At 38.8% G+C, this 25,990-nt stretch overlaps 2 protein-coding genes across 3 annotated transcripts in view; both read left to right on the forward strand.

Annotated features, from left to right (window-relative positions):
• Positions 1–658: 658 nt before the first annotated feature.
• Positions 659–24,938, forward strand: pik3cd (phosphatidylinositol-4,5-bisphosphate 3-kinase, catalytic subunit delta). Of its 2 annotated transcripts, none has more exons than XM_014015759.1 (23): positions 659–843; positions 1,538–1,722; positions 3,562–3,790; positions 5,739–5,971; positions 6,255–6,431; positions 9,003–9,158; positions 10,421–10,510; positions 11,903–12,124; positions 14,739–14,835; positions 15,159–15,289; positions 15,370–15,420; positions 15,502–15,669; positions 17,513–17,634; positions 17,716–17,859; positions 17,939–18,038; positions 18,122–18,288; positions 18,576–18,685; positions 18,823–18,901; positions 18,975–19,142; positions 21,651–21,774; positions 21,973–22,118; positions 22,366–22,498; positions 22,597–24,938. In XM_014015759.1, exons 2-23 carry the CDS (start codon positions 1,582–1,584, stop codon positions 22,732–22,734), a joined length of 3,126 nt encoding a protein of 1,041 aa, XP_013871213.1. In that variant the 5' UTR covers positions 659–843; positions 1,538–1,581; the 3' UTR covers positions 22,735–24,938. The 2 variants fall into 2 exon arrangements, with proteins under 2 accessions (XP_013871213.1, XP_013871212.1); XM_014015758.1 differs by having other exon boundaries at positions 1,541–1,722.
• A 403-nt stretch (positions 24,939–25,341) lies between these two features.
• ctnnbip1 (catenin, beta interacting protein 1) overlaps positions 25,342–25,990 on the forward strand; it is a 17,780-nt gene continuing 17,131 nt past the window's right edge. Inside the window, exon 1 of the mRNA XM_014015760.1 lies at positions 25,342–25,495. The gene's annotated coding sequence lies outside the window, so the exon portion shown is untranslated. The remainder of the gene's footprint in view (positions 25,496–25,990) is intronic.

Below are 25,990 nucleotides of genomic sequence, written 5' to 3' on the forward strand. Positions count from 1 at the left end.
ATTATCACTTTTTCCTATATTTATGGGGTTTTTTCCTACTAATTTTAATTTTTTACTTCCATTTCACCATCTGGGTGCTACTTTCAACAAGTTTCTGCTATCTTTAGCTGTGTCACTGAAAACTTCGGCTGTTTTACCTATTGCACTTGAAATTATCACTTTTTCTGATTTTTATGGGGTTTTTTCCTACTAATTTTAATTTTTTACTTCCATTTCACCATCTGGGTGCTACTTTCAACTTGACACTGCTATCTTTAGCTTTTAGCTTACGTTTTGCGCAACAGGCATTCACCCTTGCATTTTCGTAGGAAATGCAAATTCTCTAGTTTGATATTAAACTTGATTTTAATTTTACATAAAAACAATAAGTGACAATGTTTGGGCCCTGATTGGCTTTCATGTGGTCATATGTTTCTGTCTAAGCACTTAGCAAATAAAAGAAAAACGCAGTTTTACACATATAAGCTTTTGGAACATAAATACAAACTTTAATCAKTAGGAAAGATTATTAAATTGTATTACAAATAAAAGTAGCAGAAAAACGGAAGATGGAGGACCACTCTCCTTCCTGTCCCACTTTTGCGCGAGCTCGACACTTTGCGGACGGTCCCTTGAGGCTGCGGCGCGCTCACGTTCGGGGCTGCCGCTCGCTCGCGCGCGCGCGCTCATCAGTGCGGCAGCAGCGGGAGCGTCGCGGCGTGAAATGACAGCGAGGCGGCCAGAGAGTCAGCCCGAGCAGGTGGGCTTCTAAACGCACGGACAGCGGGCTCGGTCTCTCTGCGGGATGTTCCAGCTGCGAGCCGAACCATGAGGAGGTGACCGAACCGTGGAGCTGACGGGCAGGTGTGTGTGTGTGTGTGTGTGTGCGTGTGTGTAGCCAATATGTGTGTGCGCCAACAGGTTGGCAAAGCTTTTCAGCCACCATAAACTACACACAACTGTTCTGAGTCAGAAGCCCCGCTAAATGTCGGGTTTTCTTTTATTTACGCTCGTGACACTTTGTGCCATCTTCAACACGAGACTATTATATATTCACTTCACGCGGGAGAATCACTCTGGTGTGTTTTAATAAAGTCGGCTTTCATCTGTCATGAAACTGAAGGRAAAGCAGCTCAACACGTTTCCTCCAGAACCTGCAGGGCCGAGAAGTGAAAAAAAAAAAGGTTTTTTAAATTTATTATAAAAAAAACCTTCACCTATTATTACCAGGCGAAGCTGCTCAGGCAGACTGGAAGAAGCAGAAGCAGATTTAAAACGTTTTATAGTTGATGCAGCGAGTAGAAATCAGCCATCTGAAGTTTCTTTGTGAGGTTTTTCACCTCATGTGACCCTTGAGCTTTTATTCCTGACAGAATATCGACTGTTTRGGAGTCAAACTGTTAGAAACTGGTTGCAAAGTTTTATTGCCAGTCCACAGCATTCATTCATATACAAATGCTTCATCCAAACAGAGCCTGACTGTACAAGATGTATAAACTGAGAACCTGCTAACCCCCCGGCTGTGCTTCCTCTCATTGGGCTGGTGTGTTCCGATCAGCAGCAGCAGCGAGGGGAGCTGACAGTAAATGAGAGGCCATCACCATGCCCCCGGGGAAGTATGGGATGCAGGAGGAATGGGAGAAGGAGGGGGACCAGGAGATCGACATGGACTTCCTGTTGCCGACCGGGATCTTCCTCAAATTCCCTGTGTCTCGGAACGAAACCATCCGAAACATCAAAAAGGTACACGTCTCCTCACAAAACTGGCAGATGTCTCTGAACAAGTTACGTAATATTTCCTTAAATGAATTGAAACCTGCTCGAGGTTTAAACCATCCAGGCCGGTCAGGATGCGATTACTGGAGGATGGGGCTCATGCAGCTCTGCGTCGTTCAGTGAGCTGTATCATCCTCAGCTGAAGCAGATCTGCTGTGAAGTGCCAGCAGGCCAACACTTCTGCCCCTCCATGCTGTTTGATTTCAGTAATGACTCTCCTCGAAGCCGGGCAGATTGTTCCGAGTGCAGTGTTGGTGGGAGTTTTAGGGAAATGTACTCACAAAAGACACATCGAWATTCTACCATTCACAATATAGTCTTGTGTTTAACTGACACAGCTGGTAAACCTTGATAAGACTTATTTTAATATTTGTTTTGCTAATACAAGTTAAACCCTTTCGAGCAGTGGTTTCTCTTAAATCTTTCTGTGGCTGCTTGAATTAAGGCTGTCAAAATGAAAATCTTCCCACGCTTCTTATATCTAGCTCATTGTACTCTTCTTTTCCCTTTTAGTTTTTTTTTTTTTACCCTGTAAGGTCAGTAGTCTTATTCTGGATTTTATTTTGAGCAAGAAACCAGCTATGTCATCAAGTCTTACAGCGATCCCAAAGCTGTGTGTGGAATGGCACTACCCTATTTCTTGTACTACTGTTGGACAAGTAATATGAGAAGTGTGAAATACTCGGTTCAGTGTGAGGTGGATGAATTGGTTTCAGAAAAGGTTTGGGCGACAGAGGGTACGCAGGTCTTCAATCTGCACTGTCAAAAATGAAATGTTGGATTTACTTAACCATGTTATGTTACCTGGTTCCACTTAACTGAGTTGAGTAAATTCAAAGCAATATTCCAGTTTTTTAGCCAAAGAACATGAGCATGTTGCTTTGAATTTACTCAACTCAGTCAAGTGGAACCAGGTAACATAACATGGTTAAGTAAATCCAACATTTCATTTTTAGAGTGTGTGCTCGGCACTAGGGTTGGGCTATATTGGCAAAAAATGTTTCATCATAAATTGTGGATTTTAGATGATTAATGTGATACAATACATGAGAAATGCACTTGCATGTGACGCTGTGGCATTGGTCCACCTTTTCTGGCTTTCTTTGTACCCTKGTTTATGTCATGTTTCAGGTGATTAAACAAGTCCGTAGGGTTAGGGTTATCGTTACAGTGAAGCCCCAATTTTCACAGGGGTTACGTTCTWTAGAGTACCTAAGAATCATGAAAAAACACTAATATCGGATGCAGTCCAGAAAAGGCCAACAGGGCGTTTGGGATGGCATTGTAATGCGGTGAGAACCAAATGTAAAACGCGAGAGCTGGAAGGTGCTATATAAATAAAGTTTATTATTATTTATTATAAATATTAATCATTGACATTTTTTCTGATAATTAATTGCACACAATTTTACCCAACCCTACTCGGCACAGTTTTCTACAGTGTCGGATCTTAGATTGAGTTGAGCTCAATCTACACCGTGTCTATCAGCAAATTCCTCTCACATTTTGGAGCTGTCCCATTAAATATTTCTGGTATGAAATATTATGTAACCGGAGAGGAAATCGCTACTGAGCCTTTAACTGCCTATTTCGCTTCCTCTCTCTCCAGCTATAAAGGGCTGAACGGTATTCACAGCTCTGCTAGCCATAAAGCTAATATTGTTAAATTGGAAACCTGCAGCTCCACCTACATGTACAAGGTAGATTAGAGAGAACAAAACTGTTGATCGTGACATCTTTTAAAATGTGCTTTCTTTTTTTAGCGTAAATTTCCTCTGCAGTGTGAACAGTGTCTTTTGTTTGTAGATGGTTTGGAAAAATGCCCGAAGTGAGGCCCTGTACAGTGGACTTGGTGACCCCGACGGGTACGTCTTCACCTGCATCAACGAGACGGCCGAGAGGGAGGAACTGGAGGAGGAGTCGAGGCGGATCAGCGACGTACGGCCCTTCATGTGCGTCCTGAGACTGGTGGCCAGGGAGGGAGACCGGGGGGAGAAAATCACCAACACTCAGATCAGCCTGCTGATTGGAAAAGGTCAGGAGCATCCATCTTTCATATGGTTCATCTGTTGTGTGTTTCCTTTATGGATTRTGGTAGTTTTTGCTGGAAGCTGAGAGATGAAGAAAATGCAAGTCCAGCTTTATTTTATTTTTTAAATTTCAGAGCAGCTCATCCCTGTTGTGTTCAGAATGATCTGCAATGCTCAAGTGCAATACGGAGTTAAGAAAACAACTGAATAGTATATCTAATGCTGTAATAAACTTTCAATTTTAGCGAACATGAAAAAAAATGCAAAGTTTCATAACCAACAGAAAAGGCTTGTCCTGAAATGACACAGCACACCAAGTTCAGCATTTTTTTTTCTGTTTGTCATAATGACATCAACAAGTAACACGCTGGCATAAAGCTTTCATCCAACTAATCAGGAAGATAAAAGGTGCTGCAGAAATTTACAGAAAGAGAAAATCTATTTTCTTAAACAAAAGCACGAAGACCTTGGTTTGTTAATGTTTGGAGCTCATTAAAAGCTGCACACTGACATCCACCTGTCACTGTTTTTCAGGGTCCTTCACATAAATGCGACATCTCTATTCTCCATCCCCTCTGAAAAACCTGCTTTTATCAAGGAAACAACCCATTTAAATGCACCAAATCACACCTGTTTGACTAGATTTTATATTTTCTATAAAGGTTGGCACAAGATGACTCGATGCAGTCATGTTTTAGCACTCTGTAAATGTCCATTTTATTAAAAAAGATTGCTCACATTAGCTAAGTTTTTCCACCTGCATGCGCCTCTTTGTTTGTCTCGGGAATTACTGAACAGTTTTTAATGAAATTTGCAAAAGGTTTTCATTAGATGTACGTACATCTACCAAATCATTTTTGTAAGTTACCCTGTTCAAGATGGCCGCCACAGCTAAGTGACCTTAGAAAACACAACAAAAGATATGAGGCTAAAATTTGGTGTGGTAGTAGGTGAGAGTCTTCCCCTTTTTAACTTCTTTCTAAAACTCAAAAAAGCGTCAACTTCATTTTTCTCACTCAAATTATTCAACAATTTAACACCGAATTTGAAACTCGTCTGAATTTGACATTTGTTCAGACCTTACCTACTTTAAGAAAATAACAACTTAGATTATGATTATTTTGATTATACCATCAGTGTGTGAATGTATGAATGATTGAAGGGTAAAGAGCTTTGGGGTCCATATGGTCTTAATAAGGCATTATATAAGTTCAAACCATTTACCGTTTTAATATTTATTTTCCCATAACTTAAAATGCCTTTGAATACCAGCAAGAYGACTATTGTTTCTAACTTCATATAATATTTTCAGTGTTCTTTAATAAACTATATCACTACATTTTAAGCAAAAACCCTTGTGAATAATGGATTTGTAGAATAAAAAACAGCATTATTTTAAAATCTAATTGCTCTTTTCTGAAGATTATTTATTGGGTCTACATTAGTTTTTTTTATACATTACCCCAAACCTCTGCACAATAGGATTTATATGGAACTACAAGTGAAAAATAAAATGTATGCAGACAACTTTTACTTAACAATTTTTAGGTTTTATAAATAATGGCAACCAATTTTTATATTTTTGGTCTGACAGATTCTATATGTGGCTTCCAAGAGAGCTTTTTATCCATTATTCCCTAAAATTTTGTTTCAGTTACTCTTTCAGTTTCAACGCCATGCACGTTTAGTTTAGTGTTATGTCCATCCCTAGCTTAACACCATAAAATTAGTTTTACTTTCAGATAAGAAGNCTTCTTCTAAGTAAAATAATGCTGTAGTATCGGTGCGTCCACCAGAGGGCGCTCCAACCTGTGGTTACATATGTATATAAACATATATATACATATGTATATGTATATTTATATATATGTATGTATGTATGTATTTATGTATATATATATATGTATGTAAATGTATATGTCATTTAAATCAATTCCTTCCATGAATTGTCAGGTCTGCATGAGTTCGAAGCCCAGAAGAACCACGAGGTGGACGAGTTTCGCAGCAAGATGCGCACGTTCTGTGAAGAGATGTCTCAGGAGCGACAGAGTTTGCCGTGGCAGCGGTGGATGGAGTACAGCTTCCCTTGCGACCTGGAGCCGTGCTGCTCCCCTCCGGTGCACGGCGGCACAAAGGCCAAGAACGCCAAGAAGCTCTTCGTCAACGTCAAGTTCGAGGCCTGCGATGTGAGTCGCCTGTCTGTTGCAGTTGTGATGAGTCATGCTGTCGAGTTGTGAATTTCACAGCTGAAGTAGGTAGCTGCAGTGAAGCCTACAAAGAGAGCAGAGAGCTTTGATTGGAAAAGAAACTGTGATTCAACCCTGTGTATAGTTATTGTGGAGGATGATTTAAACTTACTCTGAGCACCTTGGGAAATCCCCCTCCTATTGTATAAAACCTTACTTTCAAAACATCACACGACCCTAAGGACACGTTTTGCTTACGTTTCACTGTGTGTGCTTCTTGTAGGAAAGCTTTATGCTGCAGCAGGACCCTCAGGACCTCCCGGTGGCTCTGATGAAGAGCGCCCTGAAAAAGAGGGCCACCGTTTTTCGCTCCATGYGGCAGGAGCCTGAGGACTACACCCTACAGGTCCACGGGAGGTTGGAGTTCCTCTATGGGAACCACCCGCTGAGCCAGTTCAAAGTGAGTCAAATAAATGCTACCTCTTATATAAACACGAGGTTCCTAAAGTATTCTCCAAATCTAGATAAATATAAAAAAACATGAGCGTTTTCAGAGTCTTCCATCAATGAAAGCAGTTTTTTTTACTGATTATGAATGAAAAATGAACACAGTCACCATGATGACTACTCTTGCATCATGTACCACTGGGGTTGACAAAARATTTTGTCAAGTGAAATAAAGAACACAGATCATTTTTTGTTGTGAAAATCAGTGTTTTAGGCAAAATACTTTTGAATAAAATCTTATAAATGTTCATTACCTTAACAAGCATTTTTAATTTGACTTTTTTTTTTTTTCATTTCTTTTGAGATTTGGGCCTTTTTCTAAAGTTTGTTTGACCATAAAAAAACTATTGAGCAAAAAAAAAAAAAAAAGGTAGTTCTAAGTCCAATAATTTTTGTTTTTATGCAAAAATGGCTCAACAGTGGATAACAAAGTGGAAAATATGAGGCTGAAAAAATGGAATTTGAACATGGTAAATATGGAAACATAATTTACTTTAAAAAAACRATTTATTTGTTTTCTTTGGATACATGTTTAACAAAAAAATCAACATCAGGTTAAAATTCAGCCTGGAAATCAGGCAGTTAAACTGCAGACAAAACAAAAGCTGTCACCAATTTAAACAATTACAACCAGATGTTTCATTAAGCAGCAACATCTGCCACCCTTTAGAACCTAAAGTGACACGAGTGAGTTTTTTTTAATTTTATTATTTATGAGTTTTAGGACAGAGACAACTCTTAAATGAGATGAAGGCTCAGGCTCTGAGGTGGCTCTGCTTTTCAAAGAAAGAAGGATTTTATTAAAAATGAATAATATGGACCTCTGGGGGTTTAGCCCCACCCAGAAATCTGAATTTATTGTTTATTTTTGTTCTTTTAATGTCAAGACCATAGTCCCAGCTAAGTATATTTGAGAGTTATCTTATCTTTACATATTTTCTTTTAGTTATCTATAGCTCTAATCTGTTCCAACATCAGAGTTTAATCAGCCTGTTTATGTTACACAGATATATTGATTTTGAATAATGTTCCAGATAAACCACCCTCCTTTTCTCCAACCTGAGGCTTTAGGTGAAGCTGCATCACTTTCAGCTGCAGCCACAAGAGACGACTTCTCCACCTCCTCCAGCTTCATAGACACCAGCTTGTCTTTTAATTAACTGAAGAATTTCTGCAACTTTATAACAAATATCAGCAACAAAGTATATTTTGTTTGCTAATGCTCTGTAGTAACAGTAGCTTGAAGCGCTATTAATATTTCAAGACCTCACTATGCTCCTAAAGATTTATTTTAAACATTGTTTTTGGTGTTATAAATCAATTTTATTGTGTTTTTTTTCCACCTGTTGGTTGCAGGAAGAGTTCTCTCTCTTCCATCCATTCTTCCTGAATATCGTTGTGAAATAAACTCACATAATGCCTGCCTGGTGGTGAGTTCAGCTTGACTGAGAACGAGCGGCTGTTTTGCATTATGCCATTTTTCAACAATGAAATGATCAATCAGAGCAGAGAGGGTCTCCTGTGAGTGGGGGGGGGGGGGGTCCTTAAGGAGACAGCAGCTGTTTTAGTTCGATGGAAACAAGCAACAATATTAGAATAAACTTAGCAATAAATATAAAAAAACCCAGGAAACACAAAGTGATCATCTTTTCACATCTAGCTTTGTTGTTATTTTAGGGTTTGCTGTCATGTCTCAGCTGCTATTTTTAAATACATTTTTTGTTTCACACTAAAGCTGCTTCTTTGTGATATTTATTTATTTTTTAATTCGCTGCATTAGTTTTACCCTCCCGAGCCTCGTAGAGTCGCAGCGGAGAGAMGGCCTGCGCAGATGTCACAGTAATTTATCCAACAGTCATGCTGCGCTAGCCATGAAAAAAAAGTCTCACAGAGCTTCTAGTGGCCTCCATCATTCATGTTTCTCTCGAACACATAACGCCCCGTACGGATCCTCAGCTGTGCCATGTTTCATGCCTTCACACGTTATTATAAAATGTCATCCATTCCTCCTGTCTTCACTACATTTTTTTTACAAAACAAAACTGCAGTGTTGTGTCAAGAATTGTCACGCAAAATAATAAAATCACTTTCATTTCTGGATAAAAGCTGTAACTTTAAGGAAACAGACACTGAGAGCACTTTTTTTCGCCACTCGCTTTGTGTTTTTTGAATTGCACCTGACACAGGTGGTCCGAGTTAGCCGAGACTGCTGTCAGATCAGAAGTGGGGTGAGGTGAGATTTTGGTGGCAGGAGTCTCCGCTGTTAATTTTGAAACTGCAGCTACCTGCAGGGGTGACTCATATCTGTCTAGCAGCCCTGCAGAGAGGAGCTGCATCCATCTACATGTAATGAGATTTGGGCTGCATTAACCTTCAGCAAATGAACATCCTTCAGGAGTTATCCAGCCCTGCTGGGACACTGTGTGTGGGAAGGGTGGGGGTCGGGCTGGGGGTGACTGATGGGTGCATCGGTGAACGAACAAACTAAAATATTCTTATTCTTGTTGTCTGTTTCCCTCCACAGTACGTTTTCTCGTGCTTGAGGAATGGCCAGAACCCTCAGCTCATTATGGTGCACCACTCCACCATCAGCAAATATCAGGAGGAGCAGGGCAGAGTGTGCAGCCAGGCGTGCAAGACTCGCTCCCTGTCCAGACCCCCGCCTCTGCCCATGAAGAAGGTGAAAGGACGTCTTTTATTAAACAAGCTCACAGACTTTGGCACGTTTAGAAAAATGCAGTGCAGGACGATGTTGATCGTTTACACATTTAACTTTAAAGGGATCCACGATTAGTTGTAACATTAGACTTTATTTGATAAACATATATTTTAACTGTAAAATAAAGACTGTAAAAATACTGTAGGAAGTTCAGGTTTTATCATTTTTAAACTAAAAGTTTAAAAATATATTACACGGACGGGGCCATTTTATTTACACGCAAAGCATTCTGGGTAAATGATGACATGGATAGGTCATTGGTGCGAGGCTGATAGCGAGCTATATCCACCCTGAAGTTTAATCTTGGACAATATCTGACGATTCGCTCTTTTAAATGAAACCAGAGAGCGTTGACAGAGAGGAGAAKGTAGAAATGACTCAGCCTGTAACTGAAAATATGGATGGAGGAAAACAGCTGCTTCATGGAAGAAGAACCTCACCTTAGCCTGTTAGCTTTAGCGTTAGCCCAGATGCTATCACCATATGTATGTATTAGCTCAGCGCTACACATTCTCCTCTCATCACTGAGGTCCTCCATCCACATGACAGAGAGGGGAACRCAAAAATGACTCARYCTGCAACTGAAAATATGGATGGAGGACCTCAGTTTAGCTTRTTTGTCACGCTAGCGCTGAGCTAATACATATAAGGCAAGGCAGTGTCGGTGCTAGAACAAAGGCTAACAGGCTAAGCTGAGGTTCTTCTTCCATGAAGCAGCTCTGTTGTCCTCCATCCATATTTTCAGTTACAGGCTGAGTCATTTCTACCTTCTCCTCTCTGTCAACGCTCTCTGGTTTCATTTAAAAGAGTCGATCATCAGATATTGTCCAAGATTAACCTTCAGGGTGGATATAGCTCGCTCACACCGAGGACCTATCCACGTCATCATTTACCCAGAATGCTTTGCATGTAAATAAAATGGCTCCGTCCGTGTTAAAATATATTTTTAACATTTACAAAACTAAACAGCCTACAGTATTTTTACAGCCTTTATTTTACAGTTAAAATACATGTTTATCAAAGAAAGTCTATTACAACTCATCGGTGATCCCTTTAAACAATGAAGTTGTTTGAAAATGGAAATAAATGTGTATTTAAAACTGCCTGACAGGAAGCTGTAGCAACATTTTCATGCTTTAGTCTCCAACACAATGAAAGCTATGAATGCAAATTTATGTGTGGAAAAACCTTTTAATTCCCTTTTTTCACCCTTTTTTTAACAGCAAAACACCTCCTCTCTGTGGTCCATCAATGAGCCCTTCTACATTCACCTGTTGCAGGGCAGCCGAGTCAATGCAGATGAAGGAATGAAGGTTGGTGCGGTTTTCTCTTAGGTTTTCTCTCACTTTGCTGCTCAATGAAATGTGGCATTCGCTTGTTTACCAATATCTCAATTTCAGTTGTAGGAACGGCGAGCGCACAATGTAAATGACAGAGGTCACATGGTCTTAACCACACGTTTCCCATAATTCATCAAGGCAGTTGGTTAAAACTTCAAAACAGGAAGTGGGGAGGGCCTATCTGGTTTTCATGTCTCATTCTGAGGCCTAAATTCTAAGAAAAAAGACAGACTTCATGCTCTTTCCCCTTCTCTTGCACTCAGATGCACTTCTTTTTCTTGTTTGTGAGTTGTGTGCTTTTAGTATGCGTCTGCAGGTCGTGTATGTTTTCCCTGAAATTCCCTGGCAAATAATGACAGGCTGTAGAAGTATCCTGTTGTTTACTTTTTGTTTCTTCACTTTTGCCACGTCAGGAAAACAATAACAAAGAGTTCTTCTGGAGCTTGGCTAATTTGTCACACAACTATCAGTTCTGTCCCCAATTGAATGCCAAAACTTTGAAAACACACATGGAGCTTCACATAGATTTAATAAATATATAGACATTCATACAGTTTGTGTTCATTTGTTTACATACACTCATCATGGGTATAAATGTAATTAATTTTAGGCTTAATGGTTTATTTGAGCCATTCTTTTGTCAGACAAGACAAGATTATTTGACTAAAATGACAAAAATAATGTTTGCAGGAGCCAAGGTGGGACTTTCAAACCTAAGAACACTTTACTAACTGTCAAGCATGGCGGTGGTAGCATCATGCTGTGGGGCTGCAAGTGGTACTGGATAGACTAATGTCTTTAACTTCACTTTAAATCAACAGCTGGACAGATGAAACTTACACAACTGGGTGTTCCAACAGGACAATAATCCCACATCAGAAGTGATTCCTGAATGAAAGCAGTCTAACACTGTTGAAAAGTTGAAGATTATGCTTAAAAGTCAACCAGTTTAAATAAACTCTACCAATTTTGCCAAGAMGACTGGTCAAGTATTCATCCAAATATTAGACAAGAACTCCATAGTTAAAGTTGTATAATCATTCCACCCTGTTCAAAAAAAATCAGTTCATGTAGCTCTACTCAACGTACTGGGGTTGTACAATATCAAATAATGACTCTTGCAGGTGTTCATTATACTGTCCCTGAAGGGCTCCTAAAACCTATTGCAACTTGTTGACTTTCAGAATGTGTAGACCCTTTGACTCAGAGTGACACAGGAAGCTCTGAATCATCTCTCTGCAAAGTCTCTAATCCTTCCACAAACGATCACCCTCACGCTAGTGCTAAACTTTTCAGCATCCAAAACCACATGTCATGTCTAATCACCGCTCGCTGTGTATGATATGTTTTGCTCCCGTCTTGCAGCTCGTGGTGCAGGCGGGCCTGTTCCATGGCAGCGAGCCGCTCTGTAAGGTGGTGACGAGCTCCGAGGTGACGGTGTGCTCCGAGCCGCTGTGGGACCAGAAGCTGGAGTTTGACATAAACGTGTCCGACCTGCCCCGCATGAGCCGCCTGTGCTTTGCCCTCTATGCTGTCATTGAGAAGGCCAAGAAACCCCGCGGCACGAAGAAGAAAAATAAGAAAGCAGTGAGTTTTTTTTTTTATGAGTTGGGGGCGGGTGACCTCAAAAGTATGAGTTGTAGCAGAGAGAAGAGGTGCTCAAGATGGTGGGTGTGTATTTGTTAACAGGCACAAACAACCCTCACCCCCACACTGTTTCCTCTCCACTGTGCAGTGTAAGTCACTGTGCTCTCTGCGGGTGTTTGTTGCTGGCTGTGCAAGTGTTCAGTGGCAGAAGCTGTGGTTAACATTTCATCCGTTTTCATGTCTTTTATCTACATATTAGTCCAAGGAAGGAAGGAAGGAACTGGCAAACATTTACAAGGAATTATAAATTCATACTCACAGTTGACATTACATGCACCAAAAGGTTTTGCTTTTCAGTTTATTGCATTACGTGTGGAAGAGTCAGGTTTAGGTTGTAAAACGTTACAGAGGATGCGTTTTTCAGAGGGGGGACTTTTTATTAGACGGCTATCTTTAGCTGAAGCTATGTGAAACTTTGTCTTGCAAACACTAGATTTTGAGATTACGACACAGATCGAGATATGTGGAGAATGAAGTTTGCTCTAATTTGTTTTGCAGTTGTGACTTTATTTATGAATTGGACCAGAATTAGATAATCAGAGGTTAAATTGTATTTGAACTGTTTTATGTGCAAAATGTGCAAACAGCATTGATGCTGAACAACGTTATGAACTTCAAGTACATATTTTTTTTCAGATTTCTATTTATTGACAGTAATTATGACACATAGGATATGTAGAATAAAACTAAGGAAATTATAGTATTTCCCTATTCATCATGAAAATATATTTTATTTTAAAGAAATACATTTGCTACAATTTATTCTATTCTATTTTAAAAAGGCAGATTTCCAATGCATGTTTTAATTTTTTTCTCAGTTGTATAAGATGATAGTGAGATGTAGAGCAGAAATGTTGTTTTATTTAAGACATTTTTTTGTTCTAATTTAGTATTCAGCCATGTGGAAACAAAACATTTTCTGTAATGAAGACAGTGTCATCAGCATAGAAACACACACTGTCAGAGAGGAATTATTGCAGATGCATAATTTCTCATTAGAGAAAATGAATCAAACATTTTTTTGTTTTGTGAAATGAGTATTACTGACTCAAAGTAAGGCTTAAAAGAAAGTACTTATTGTGGAAATACTTTAGTGGTAAATATATAAATATTAACTCAAGTGTAAAGAGTTCATAATTATTACATTTAAGTATTGTTACTGTTACAAAACAATAGTGTTTTTTTAAAGCCTTTTCCGCAAAAAATGCATTATGGGTAAAGTTAAATATTTCTAACATTGTGTTTTACAAGATACATTTTGTAACTGTTTGGTATCTTTTATCAAGCATTGTGTTTGAATTCATTTACATATAAACTCATTTAAATTACTTTATGAATATTCAAAAAACAAACTATTGATTTGAAATTCTTGTTTTCATTTTAAGTTTTTTAGTTTTTAAGTGTTAATGAAATTTGTCTTTATTTATATTCTTTATTTATATATAGTGCAAAGTTAGCCAAATTCAGTTGGACAATGTTTGTATTTTTTTCTAAATCAGTACAGTCAGACGATGTGCTGCGTGTATTCTTTAACATTCTTTCATTTGTGTTAGTTTTGTTGTTTCTGTGGTTTAACTTTGTAACTAAAAGGGTTTCAGTGCAACCTTTTATTCTAAACTCATCTTCAAAACTGACAAGGAGGCACAAAATTTAACATTTCTGAACATTTGTGGACATTTAGCTTTAAGCACGTGTCAAAACATAAACATAATTATCTGCAGGTGTTGCTTTGTATCAAATTTTATTATTGCATGTAATTACGCGTAAAATATTACATAATCCGATCCAAGGGTTTTGCCCTTTTCCTACTGTATTTCCTGTTTTAAGATAAGTTTTTTTCAAACCAGAACTAGTCCTACTCTGTGGGACTTCTGTAAACCTTACAGAACCTCCTCTTACCGCTCAATGAAAAACAAATTCCCCTTTTTTGTTCTGCAGCTGTGGTCTCAGCTTCTTCTGTTTTGACAGCGTTGCAGCGGCTGCGGGCACCATGTTTTAGGGGCGGACCTGTCAAACATGGCGCCCAGGTGTGTTTAAAGGGAATCAAGTCCACTTCTTCTTTTTCTGAACCACTTCTCTCTTGTTGCTCGGAAGAGAGAAGTCCTGCAGTGAAATGCCACAGAGGCAGACAGAAGTTGAGCTATTTTAGCCATTCTTGTTTGTGCCTCTGTGTTTAAAACTGGGTGCAGCTACGTCCCTGTTGTTTTCATAAGACTGAATTCATTATGCTATTTTTCTACCCACTTCCAAGAATTTAGTTCTTTTTAAGCAGCACTGAAGGAAAAAAAGTGTTTGACAAGTTGGTACGTTTTACTTTTCCTAAGATGTGAAATATGTCACCTTTAATGGGAAACAAACTGAAAATATAAATGCTAAGATTTCATAAAACTTTATTTAGTAAAACATCTTAACCTCTATCTCTGTTTTATCCAGCTCTGAATGGAAATGATGAGTTGAGAAATAGACACTTAGGAGTCAAATACAATTTGAGATTCTATAGTTTGCAGATTGTTTTGTTTAAAAGTCCTTAGTGTTGTTCTGTTCATGTTCTCAGGACTGTCCAATAGCCTGGGTGAACACCATGGTGTTTGACTACAAGGACCAGCTGAAGACAGGAGAGTTCCTCTTATCCACGTGGCCATCTGTACCTGGTATTTCCCTCCTCTTTTTCTTAATACATTTTTCTCCTCTTCACTCGTTCACAGCATCCCCCACAACTCCTACACTTAAACACTCCTGTCCAAAATACCCAAAGAGACATTTGGTGCCAACAAAACCCCACATACTCACATATTTTGTGGTTATCAATGCTCAAGATAGATTCCTAAGCTGTTGGAGGACCCTGTTGTTTGTCAGTTTCACAAGCATAGTTGATTGACAGATAAGATATCTGGGTGTTTTTTCCGTTTCTTCATTTTGTGAACAAAACCTCAGAGAAAACATTTCACATGCCTTTTTTTATTTTTATTCATAGATGACAAAAGCGACCTGTTGAATCCAATGGGAACAGTAGAGAAGAACCCCAATGTGGACAGCGCTGCCGGGCTTCTCATTCGCTTCCCCAACATTCGGCCACACCCTCTCTATTACCCTCCACTCGACAAGGTACCCTCTCCTGAGAAGTTTTATTAGGCTGAACGGTGAAACACTGATCCCTATTGGTTAAACGCATATCTGTTTTTCAGCTCATTGACATGGAGAGGAACGGTGAGACAGTCTCCGCCACTAAAGAGGAGGTATTACTGCCGCATCACGTTATTTAAAAAATAGAAAACAACATTTAAGCTGTTTCTTATGCACTACTGTTTTGTTTGTAGCACATGAAACTAAAAGAAATTATGGATAACAAAAATTACACCGAGTTCTTTGAGGATGAGAAGGAGCTCCTGTGGAAGCTTCGCACAGTCGTCCGTGACTTTTACCCTGAAAGTTTATCCAAGCTGCTCCTCATCACTAAGTGGAACAAGCGAGAGGATGCAGTTCAGGTATGGAGAAACAACTTATTGCATGTTTCATATCAGATGAAGTCGGCTAACTGCCTGGAAATAAAAACGTTTATTACACTCATTATTTCATTAACCTGCATGTTTAGATTTTAGCTTCTAACATAGAGAACAAATAATAGGGTTTTTTTGAATGATAAATTTAATAACTACAATTTTTTTTTCACTGAAAAACCGGTGTCTTAATACTGATCATGGCAGCATTAAAATCAGAGAGGTTTTATTTCTGGACAAATATGCAACATTGTGCAAATTTAATGGCAATCCATCTAAAAATTAAGAAATTTTACAATAACCTACATACAGTATCATCAGAAAGTGATTTTCATGGTGCAATAATTATAGCTAAAAACGTTAATTCACAAAATAATTATGATTTCCAGAGAAAATTAGAAAATATGTTTAAACTAAGTGCCAGGTTTTGATCATACACATACACAAGCCACACATCATGAGAATGTGTGGCTTTCTTGTAAAAAACCTGATTATTCAAACTGCTGTAAATCAGATTATTTACAGAATTCAGGTTTTGGATCAGGTGTTTTCAGTTGTTCTTTCATCATCAGAACACTGAGAAACCCTGCACAAAAAAAAGTTACGTGTCGCAATATTCTTGTCTCTGTTGGAAGGCTTAATGTGACACATCCCTGCAAAAATATCATTCATCCGTTTTTCATAATTGTCATGTTTTTGCATAAATCAACTCAACTGGACAGCTGTCTGTGGTTGTAATAATGGTTAACTAATGAACAGTGTCAGAAAGAACTTGTGATCTTATAATTTATTCAATTGTAAATAAGACACCGTACCCCCATTTTTTWAAAAACAAGGTTTCTGCCCCACATCTCTTCTATCAAGTCTTCCTAAATCAGAGCAGTATTCACATTTTTCCCTGCAATTCAAACTGTAGTGCTTCATTAACTTCTTATGTTATTCTTCAAGAAAGTTTTTTCTGTCACTTTTATTTTTGTCAGGTTCCTCTGTTTAACAGACACCTCAGGCTTTAAAGGGATCCCTGATTAGTTGTAACATTAGACTTTATTTTATAAACATATATTTTAACTGTAAAATAAAGACTGTAAAAATACTGTAGGCTGTTTAGTTTTGTAAATATTTAAAAATATATTTTAACACAGACGGAGCCATTTTATTTACACACAAAGCATTCTGGGTAAATGATGACGTGGATAGGTCCTCGGTGTGAGGCTGATAGCGAGCTATATCCACCCTGAAGGTTAATCTTGGACAATATCTGACGATCGACTCTTTTAAATGAAACCAGAGAGCGTTGACAGAGAGGAGAAGGTAGAAATGACTCAGCCTGTAACTGAAAATATGGATGGAGGACAACAGAGCTGCTTCATGGAAGAAGAACCTCAGCTTAGCCTGTTAGCCTTTGTGCTAGTGCTATATTGCCTTATATGTATTAGCTCGGCGCTAGCGCGACAAACTAATAAGCTAAACTGAGGTCCTCCATCCATATTTTCAGTTGCAGATTGAGTCATTTTTGTATTCCTCTCTGTCATGTGGATGGAGGACCTCAGTGATGAGAGGAGAATGTGTAGTTTAAATACGGAGTCATACATTTTTTATCTTTACATGTACCTGGGCTTTCAAGAGTAAATTTCAATTTAGCATCTAGTTATCCAACACCTGAAAAAAAATTTAATAGTGAACTAGTTTTGCTTCAGAGTCCTGGTTGATTACGCTCTACAATAAAACAAACAATAAAAAGCTAGAACCAGATTACTCTGAAGTTCTTGTGAAGTTGTAATCAACTGAAGATTGCTTCTGACTGTTTCCACGGTGGTCCTATGATTTTTAGATGGTGAGTTTACTGAAACATTGGCCCGACCTTCCTGCCATCCACGCCTTGGAGCTCTTGGACTACAGCTTCCCCGACCCGGCGGTCCGGTCCTTCACCATCAGATGCCTCAGAAAACTCAGGTATGACACACGATCATATTTAGCTTTCTATAGCTCTGACAAGTTTTTTTATTGACTTCACACCTTTTCCTCTTCACACAGTGATGATGAGTTGCTGCAGTATTTAATCCAGCTGGTTCAGGTATTGAAGTATGAATCCTACTTGGACTGTGACCTCACCACTTTCCTGCTAGAGAGGGCGTTGTCCAACAGGAGGATAGGACACTTCCTGTTCTGGCATCTCAGGTGGGATCCTGTCTTTTAATAGTAATAAAAACAAAATTATCTACAGGCAGGATTTTGTTTGACTTTGCATTTGTTGTAGATCAGAGATTCACGTGGCGTCTGTGAGTTTGCGCTTCGGCCTGATTTTGGAGGCTTACTGCAGGGGAAACATCTATCACATCAAGCTTTTAACCAGACAGGTAAATTCATCATTATTATTTAGAAATAAATAGTATCTCACCTGTGTTTCTGTTGTTCTAAGTTTCAACTTGTGCCGTTTTAGAACGACGCTCTGGGTAAAATGAAAGCTCTAAGTGACATTGTGAAGTCGGGCTCTCAGAAAATGATGGTGGATGACCTGAAGCTGTGTATCAGGCAGGAGTCGTACAAAGAGGCCCTGTCAAACATGTTGTCACCACTCAACCCCAGCATCATCCTCGCTAAGATCTGGTTAGTGTCACAAAAAACACAAAAAATTGTTTTTATCTGTTCGGTTTATTGTTAAAACTTTTTTCTAACTCTTATCAGATCACAAGATTTTGTCCTTAGATAAAAAGTTCGACTTTAGATGCTGTTTTATAAAAGATAATTGTCTATTATGCATGAGTATTTAAAAGTCAATGATGTATTTTACAGTTATTATTTTAAAAATCGCTCCGAGTTCTGATGGAGGCTGTTGAATCTGGAGTTCTGTCCAGAGTGTTTTGTGTTTTAAATGATTGCTTTTGCTTTTTCAGCGCAGACAAATGCAGATTCATGGACTCAAAGATGAAGCCGCTCTGGTTGATCTATAATAACCCCACAGAACAAGGAGACATGGTGGGAATCATCTTCAAAAATGGAGACGGTGAGAAACAAAAACACATGCAGCTCTCCCAGTGTCAACTCATACAGTAAACAGTGGTTTTGGTTTTGCATAAGATGGGACCACAGGTGGGTTAGAGTTACATGACTGGACATTAAAATGTGCTTTTTTTATTTCAGACCTTCGTCAGGACATGTTGACCCTGCAGATGATCCAACTGATGGAGAATCTGTGGAAGAAAGAAGGCCTGGATCTGAGGTAGGATCTGGTTTTTGCATCACGTCAAGCATGGAGAGGTTCTGCACAAGCTGACTTCACCCTGCACTCTCAGGATGATCCCGTATGGCTGCCTGTCCACCGGGAACAAAATGGGGCTCATTGAAGTAGTGAAAAACTCTGACACCATCGCCAACATCCAGCGAAACAACAGCAACAGTGCAGCTACTGCGGCTTTCAACAAGGACGCCTTGCTCAACTGGCTCAAATCTAAGAATCCTGGGTGAGTGGGATGAACTCTGGCTGAACAGAAGCTTAAAAATGCCATTTTAAATAATTCAAATAATGCATTGATCTCTCTGAAACTCATAGTTCTTTTTAATCCCAAGACAACAACCACAGGGACTAATGTATTGTTACCAAAACACTATTTTAGGATATGTGGGAGGATATATTGTGGCACTGGGGTTAAGAAAATCCACCCATGTAGGATTTTTTTCTTTAGCATATTGCTCTTGTTTATCATAGGGGCATCCCCCAGTGCTCCTGAATAGCCCAGTTTTAGATGTGAAAGTAACCCATCTCAGCTTATCATCATAAAGGTTAACGAGGCAAAATGATTTTTTTCTTGTGTTTTGTGATGCAATCTTTAAAATATATGTATTGTACATAATTATAATATATTTATAATTATTGTACATCTATCTTTATATTGACATTCTGAAGTCGTATTTGAATTTCCCTTCAACACATTAGGCAATGGTAGCCCAGCGATGTTTTGCTTTGCATTGGATTTCACAACAGACGGCTGAAAAGGTTCAAAATAAAACAAGATGTGCTGTTTTTGTTGTTTATCACATATTTTTAAAAGTTAAATGCTATGTTTAAAACAACTGAAACCACTAGTCTAGATTTGTTGGGGTGTCGCTTGCTAAAAATAGCTCTTCCCTGCTGAGTCATGGAAACTAAACCTTGTGCTCGCACAGCATTTCCTGTGCTGTCCAGCATCCAAACATCAGCAGGCCCTTTGGGGTCTGGTGCACTTAAGATTCAAGGGATAGTTCGGCTCTTTTCACATATAAGCATAAAATCACACAGTCCAACAGTAACTCAGTCATTCATCAGTTTTAACAATTGTTGTTCTGTGTCAGAGGACACTTAATGTAATTCCAGAGGCTTTAATTAAAACAATACTTCAGTGTGTTTTTGACAGGTTATAAACAAATAATATCTTACCTGCTGTAGATAGATTTTTGAAAAACTTCATTTTTGAGAAAAAGAGCTTAATTCTGACCAGGCTGACTAGCTAACAGTTAGTTCGAATTAGGCCAAGTCCAGCACTGACTGCTGCTGTCCAAAGTAACTCTAAATTTAAAAAAAAGTCACATCAGATGATTTAACACTATTTTCTAAATCTGTACATTGATGTCAGTTCTGTCTTATACATTTATTTACATATAATGTTGTGACATTTTTGTTAGCCTAATTAATAGCAGCAGCTAGCTGTAGCTCTTTTATTCCAGCCTGTAGCAGATGAGAAAGAAATATCAAAGTTTTTTCTGCCAGAACGGTATTTTAATGTGAAACTGGCAGCAGTGTAAAAGTTCACAAAATATTGTTTTCATAAATCATTGCAAAACATCTGAGGTAGAAGTTGTTTAAGGACCAAATCAATCCACTTTGCCTTTGATACTTTGATACTTTACAGTTAATAGTCTGCTGAGATTATTTTGCACTGAAAATAGGTAAATTCTGATTCCTAATATCAGATTCTGATAATCTACTGTCTCTAAAACAAAACATATCATTTTTTAAATTCTTGCACAATTCTTTATATTAAATTTTTATTAGTAGTAGTCGTATCATGGCTAGTCAGTGTTAATTTCGTTTTTTGTGTACTGTCTATAGTTTGTAAAGTAACTAGTGTGTGAACAGCATGGATGCTGCTGTGACACCTGAATTTCCCCTCGGCGGGACAATAAAGGCTATTCTATTCTATTCTATTCTATTCTATTCTATTCTCAGACTCGCAGTTAGCTTGTTAATTTGATCACAAACAAACTTTAATTTAAACTAAAGTAATTTGAAGAGTACCAACAACAGGTAAGATATTGTTTATTCATAACCTGTTCACAGAAATGCGTTTCTGACTTGATTTTTGAGATATTTTACCTTTATGAGCCCTTTGTTTTGATAGGAACAGGCAGATAAAGAATGCAGTCTGAGCAGTGGAGTAGTTTTACATTTTAATAAATTCTCCCTGAATGTCCTTGTGTGGTTCAGGTTGTTTGAAGATCGTTTTCTGTGCAGCATTTTAATACTGCGACAGACCAAAAAAAAAAGTGTGCAGGCACCTTCCAGCAGCATTAAATGAGAGTAGGTTCTTATTTGGTGCCAAACAGTCTGAAGGTCTCGTATATTCTGAAAGCTTCTCGAAGAATGTAATGAATAAGCCTTTGTGTATCACGTTGGCAACGCAGGCCCAGCTGACTGCACAACAGAACAGAAAGGTAAATAGCTTGAAATGCTGCAGAGCCTGAGACGGTTGCAGAGAAAATTAGTAAAAGCTTAAAACACGGAGCCCCCCGTGCTCGTCTAGACTGAACGAATGTGACCGTCAATCATCGATCTGCTGCAGGAACTCCTCTGTGAATATTTTACAGTTTACTGCAGCAGGGAGTACAGTTTGCCTCAAGGCTGAGTTTGTTTATAGCCTGGAATCAGGATAAAAGAAATGGAAATGTGTTGTAACAAGAAAATGCACTCATGTTCTGCTTTTTTTTATCACCAGGGACAAACTTGATCAAGCAATAGAGGAGTTCACACTTTCCTGTGCTGGCTACTGTGTAGCTACTTATGTTTTGGGAATTGGAGACCGCCACAACGACAATATCATGATCAGGGAAACGGGACAGGTGAGGTTCATCACACAGCTGAGTGCACGTGTGCTTCTGTTTTTATGTTACTGTTAACTCGAAACATTATCCTTTTGATTCGTTTTGTCATTGTCGCAACGTGAAGTATTTGAGGTGACTTGTTTGTGCGAGGTAACTTGGATCAGTGAGTCAAACCTTCAACAGTCATTTAACCTTTTTTTTATTTTATTTTTATAGCTGTTCCATATCGACTTTGGACACTTCCTGGGCAACTTCAAGCGGAAACTTGGGATAAACAGAGAGCGCGTGCCTTTTATCTTGACGTACGACTTTGTTCATGTGATCCAGCAGGGGAGGACAAACAACAGTGAGAAGTTTGAAAGGTATAAAACTGATATTTGATGACTATTAAAAATAAACTATAGAATAGACTAAAACATAGACTTTTATCAGAAGGTGATTTACCTAAATCACACCAGCTTTTTTTTTTATTTTATTTTATTTTTTCAAATAGCCTGAGCATAGTTTTTGATTTTGGTTATTGAAGGTTCTCATCCAGCTTTTACCCTTCCTGGAGATGTCCCGATCTGACACTCACCTGTGCCTTTTATTTTTTATTTTCTTTGTCAGGTTCAGGGAATACTGTGAGAGGGCTTATAAGATCCTGTGCAGGAACGGGATGCTGTTTGTCAACCTTTTTGCTATGATGAAGGCTGCAGGACTGCCAGAGCTCACCTCCTCCAAAGATATCCAGTATCTTAAGGTACTCAATAATAATGACAGTGGTGTTGATGCTTAGAATAATAATACGGGTCATAATAAAGACCATTACAAATATTTTTTTTCTTTTTTTTTCTAAAGGATTCCTTAGCTCTGGGCAAATCAGAGGACGAAGCGCTGAAGAATTTCAAAGTGAAGTTCAACGAAGCTTTGAGGGAGAGCTGGAAGACGAAGGTCAACTGGATGATGCACTCCTTGGCCAAAGATAACAGACCGTGAAGAGCAATGAATCAATAAAACCTGCCAAAAAAGATTATTTTTAACTTATGTAAAGAAAGTATAAAGTCTAAGCATTTTATATGGGAAATGACACTTGAAGATGAACCTCAGTAAATGTTTACATATCACTGGCTCATCTGTGGTTCATGACAACTAAACAGAGACATTTAGAGACACTGAGATGATCATTTCTCATTTCAACTCGACCATTTTCACCGTGAAGGATCTTTCTCCCATCTGCAAACGGACTGCATTTGCCATGGGGACGTGTCAAACCAGGCCACAAATGTATTTTTGAATCGTCTGTTGCTACTTGAAAGCCATCGTGCGAAGTGAATCACTGAAACAGAAAGTTTATCTGGCCGACTGCATTACTCAGCAGAGAGGAAGCTGCAAACTGTGAGATGACTTTAGACAGACTCAGAGTATGATGGCACAGTGGCAGTTTCGCCTCAAGACTTTCTGGCGCTTTACCGTCCTCGATGGCTCTGTCACTCCCTCTCAYTTAAAATGCCTTTTTGCATTAGTGTCTCCTGTTATATTGTTGTTTGTTTTATTTAATTTGATGAAATTGATGATCTTGCAAAAGCCAGAATGTTGTTTATTTTTATAACTGTGCTGTTTNTTTTTTTTTTTTTTTTTTTTTTTTACTGTAGTGTGATTTTGGTATTGAAATACTTACTGTCCAGACTCTAGATTACACATGAGGTATTTAAGATTTATTGTAAGATGAGAAGCTCAGAGGCCCCAATGACTGCCTGAGGTAGGTATAGACTCCCCCGCAAAACGTGAAGGAAAAAGCGGGTAAAGAAAMTGAATTGATTGATGGCTGGAGAAGTGCAGACTATTACTTTGATTAACCTGCCTCAGTAGGCACAGTAGACTCTTACGAAACACCTAATGGGCATTTAAGGTGTAATGTCAGCTCTCTCTTATTGCTTTACTAAGATTTAATGCTATTGTCTCGTCTGTTAAGGATCCAACTATGTAGCTTAGTATAAATACTAGAAATGGGTGAGCTACATAACAATGTCCTGCTTAAATGAAAAACAAGCTGTCTCTAAATATCCTATGTTGAAGTTGAGGGCTGCTTGTAGTCAAAAACATACCCAGGATCACAGTTTACCTCATCCTCTGTCTCTCTCTGTTTGTTGCCAAGCTAAGCAAACTCTCCTTGCTTTAACTTTACATTAAACTCTCACTTTGAGGGCATTTTGTTTTCCTTTATGACCTTAAAAATGCCTTATCTACTTCTTTAATTATAACAAATACCACTATTTGCAGGGGGAAACAGATGTAACAATCCATAAAAGCCATTTTTAGAAAAGGAAATATAAGTCACGAATGACTGTTTTGAAAGCGTTGGTCTGGACAATGTGTGTGTTGGAATGTTTAAGTTTTGCACTGTAATTTGCCTTGTGTTTTTTTTACATGCCAGGTGCCACGACAGCTATATTAAGCTCATGTCTTGTACATTTTATTTGATTTGTTTTACATGCAGTATGTTTTGCTGTACTCTGGTTGCCTCCTACAGACCAAAAACAAGCATTTTAGGTTAACTGGAAACTCTAAATTGTCTCTATAGGTGTGAGTGAGGACGTGTCTCTGTATGTCCCTCTGATGGACTTGCAACTTGTCCAGGGTGTCCCCCCGCCTCTCACACAGAGACTGCAGGAAATAGCCATCAGCTCATGGTAACCTGGAAAGAAGAAGCGGGTAAAGAAAACGGATGGATGTATATTTAGCTGTTTGTCTTTAATGATCTGCTTGTCTCTCTCTCTTTTTAGCTTTACAGTTAAAATGGTCTGTACTCATTATATGAGTCTGTGCAATGGGGTCGTAAAAAGAGCAAGTGGATCTGTAGATTAGATAACAGCACAGTTTTCAAGACTTAAACTAATGAAACATTCACTGAGGAATTCCAACAAACATCACTGTCCTTCTAAAGGAGCTACACTTTACAGAATTACAGTTGAGTTGTACTTTTTGTCGTAAGATTGTCTCATAAAACTGCTTGAATGTGATCTGTCAAATGGTGCAAGTCTATTGAAGCCGGTTTACACGTGCAGCTAAAGCAATATGGTTATTTTGCTAACATTGTAAGTTTGACATGTTTCTGTCATTTATCTGCATCCTGTTTTTGCCTTTGCTTCACTCGCTTCTGGAAGGGAAACAGTCTTAATAAAACAGTTTGCAACCTCCAAGACTTTTATAATCCCAGCCATTTGTTAATTTGATCTTCTTCCTGTTCGTTGCAGAGTAAACATGAAGGCTAGAACCTCAAGGTTGTTATTATTTTCCCAAATATTCTGTATTTAATTGGTTTGATCTGTTACAATTACAATTACACATTTATTAATGATTGCATAAAGTCTTGTGCAATCAATGTTCACTAGTTTTAGTTTCTATTTAAAAAATGGCTAAAATGAAGATTTTTTTCTTTTTTAAGTAAATTATTTTTCCAGCTTAAGAAATTCTAGCTGAATAAATAACTCAATAATATCCCACACAAAAAGGTTTGACATTAATTTGTTTGGCACGATGCAGTGGTGCGTTCAGTGACCGTCCACTGTTTGTTCAGTCGGTAGCGCCCCCAGCGGCCAGCAGCGGTACTGAGGCGACAGCAGCGGAGTGTCTGCGTTGTCAGTCCGCCGGAGCTCTGCCGACTGGAGGGATGTGACCCCGGAACAGGACGCCCTCCTTTACAACAACACCCCATTCAAACAGACCACAGCAGAAAAGTAAAGCTGGACCAGGAGGGGTAAGCATATATACCTAGTGCTGTTGACTGGTTTCGGTTGTCAGCTTATTTTCTAAAACGATACGACGTGCTGTTTGAAACGCAGCGGTGAAGCGAAGCGGCACCTGGATGGTGTCTAGACCCGCACAGGAACTTCATTCAGGCTTTTGTCTGGGGCATGCTAGCGAGCTAGCTCGGTTTGTTAGCTACTGCCGCCTTGCGCTAAGCAGCTCGTTTTTTATTTTTTATTTTTTGTTTAATGCTTGAATAGCGATTTAAAGAAATGTCGGTTCGTAGTAAAACGTAGGGAACTTTATTTATTATCTAAGTGTTGGTCAATGCACGTTTAGCGGGTGTAGCTCGGGAGCCTTGGGAGAATGCGGTGAAGCAGCGCAGGGAGCCCCGCTACAGTTTGAACAGAGTCCCGCAGCATGATGACAAGAAGCCTTCTCTCATGCACAGACAAAAACGCAATTTTGTTACATGTGGCTGTACTGACATTTAATTATATATATA

This window comes from Austrofundulus limnaeus, unplaced genomic scaffold, assembly GCF_001266775.1.
Source record: "Austrofundulus limnaeus strain Quisiro unplaced genomic scaffold, Austrofundulus_limnaeus-1.0 Scaffold134, whole genome shotgun sequence".
NCBI classification, from domain to species: Eukaryota; Metazoa; Chordata; class Actinopteri; order Cyprinodontiformes; family Rivulidae; genus Austrofundulus; species Austrofundulus limnaeus.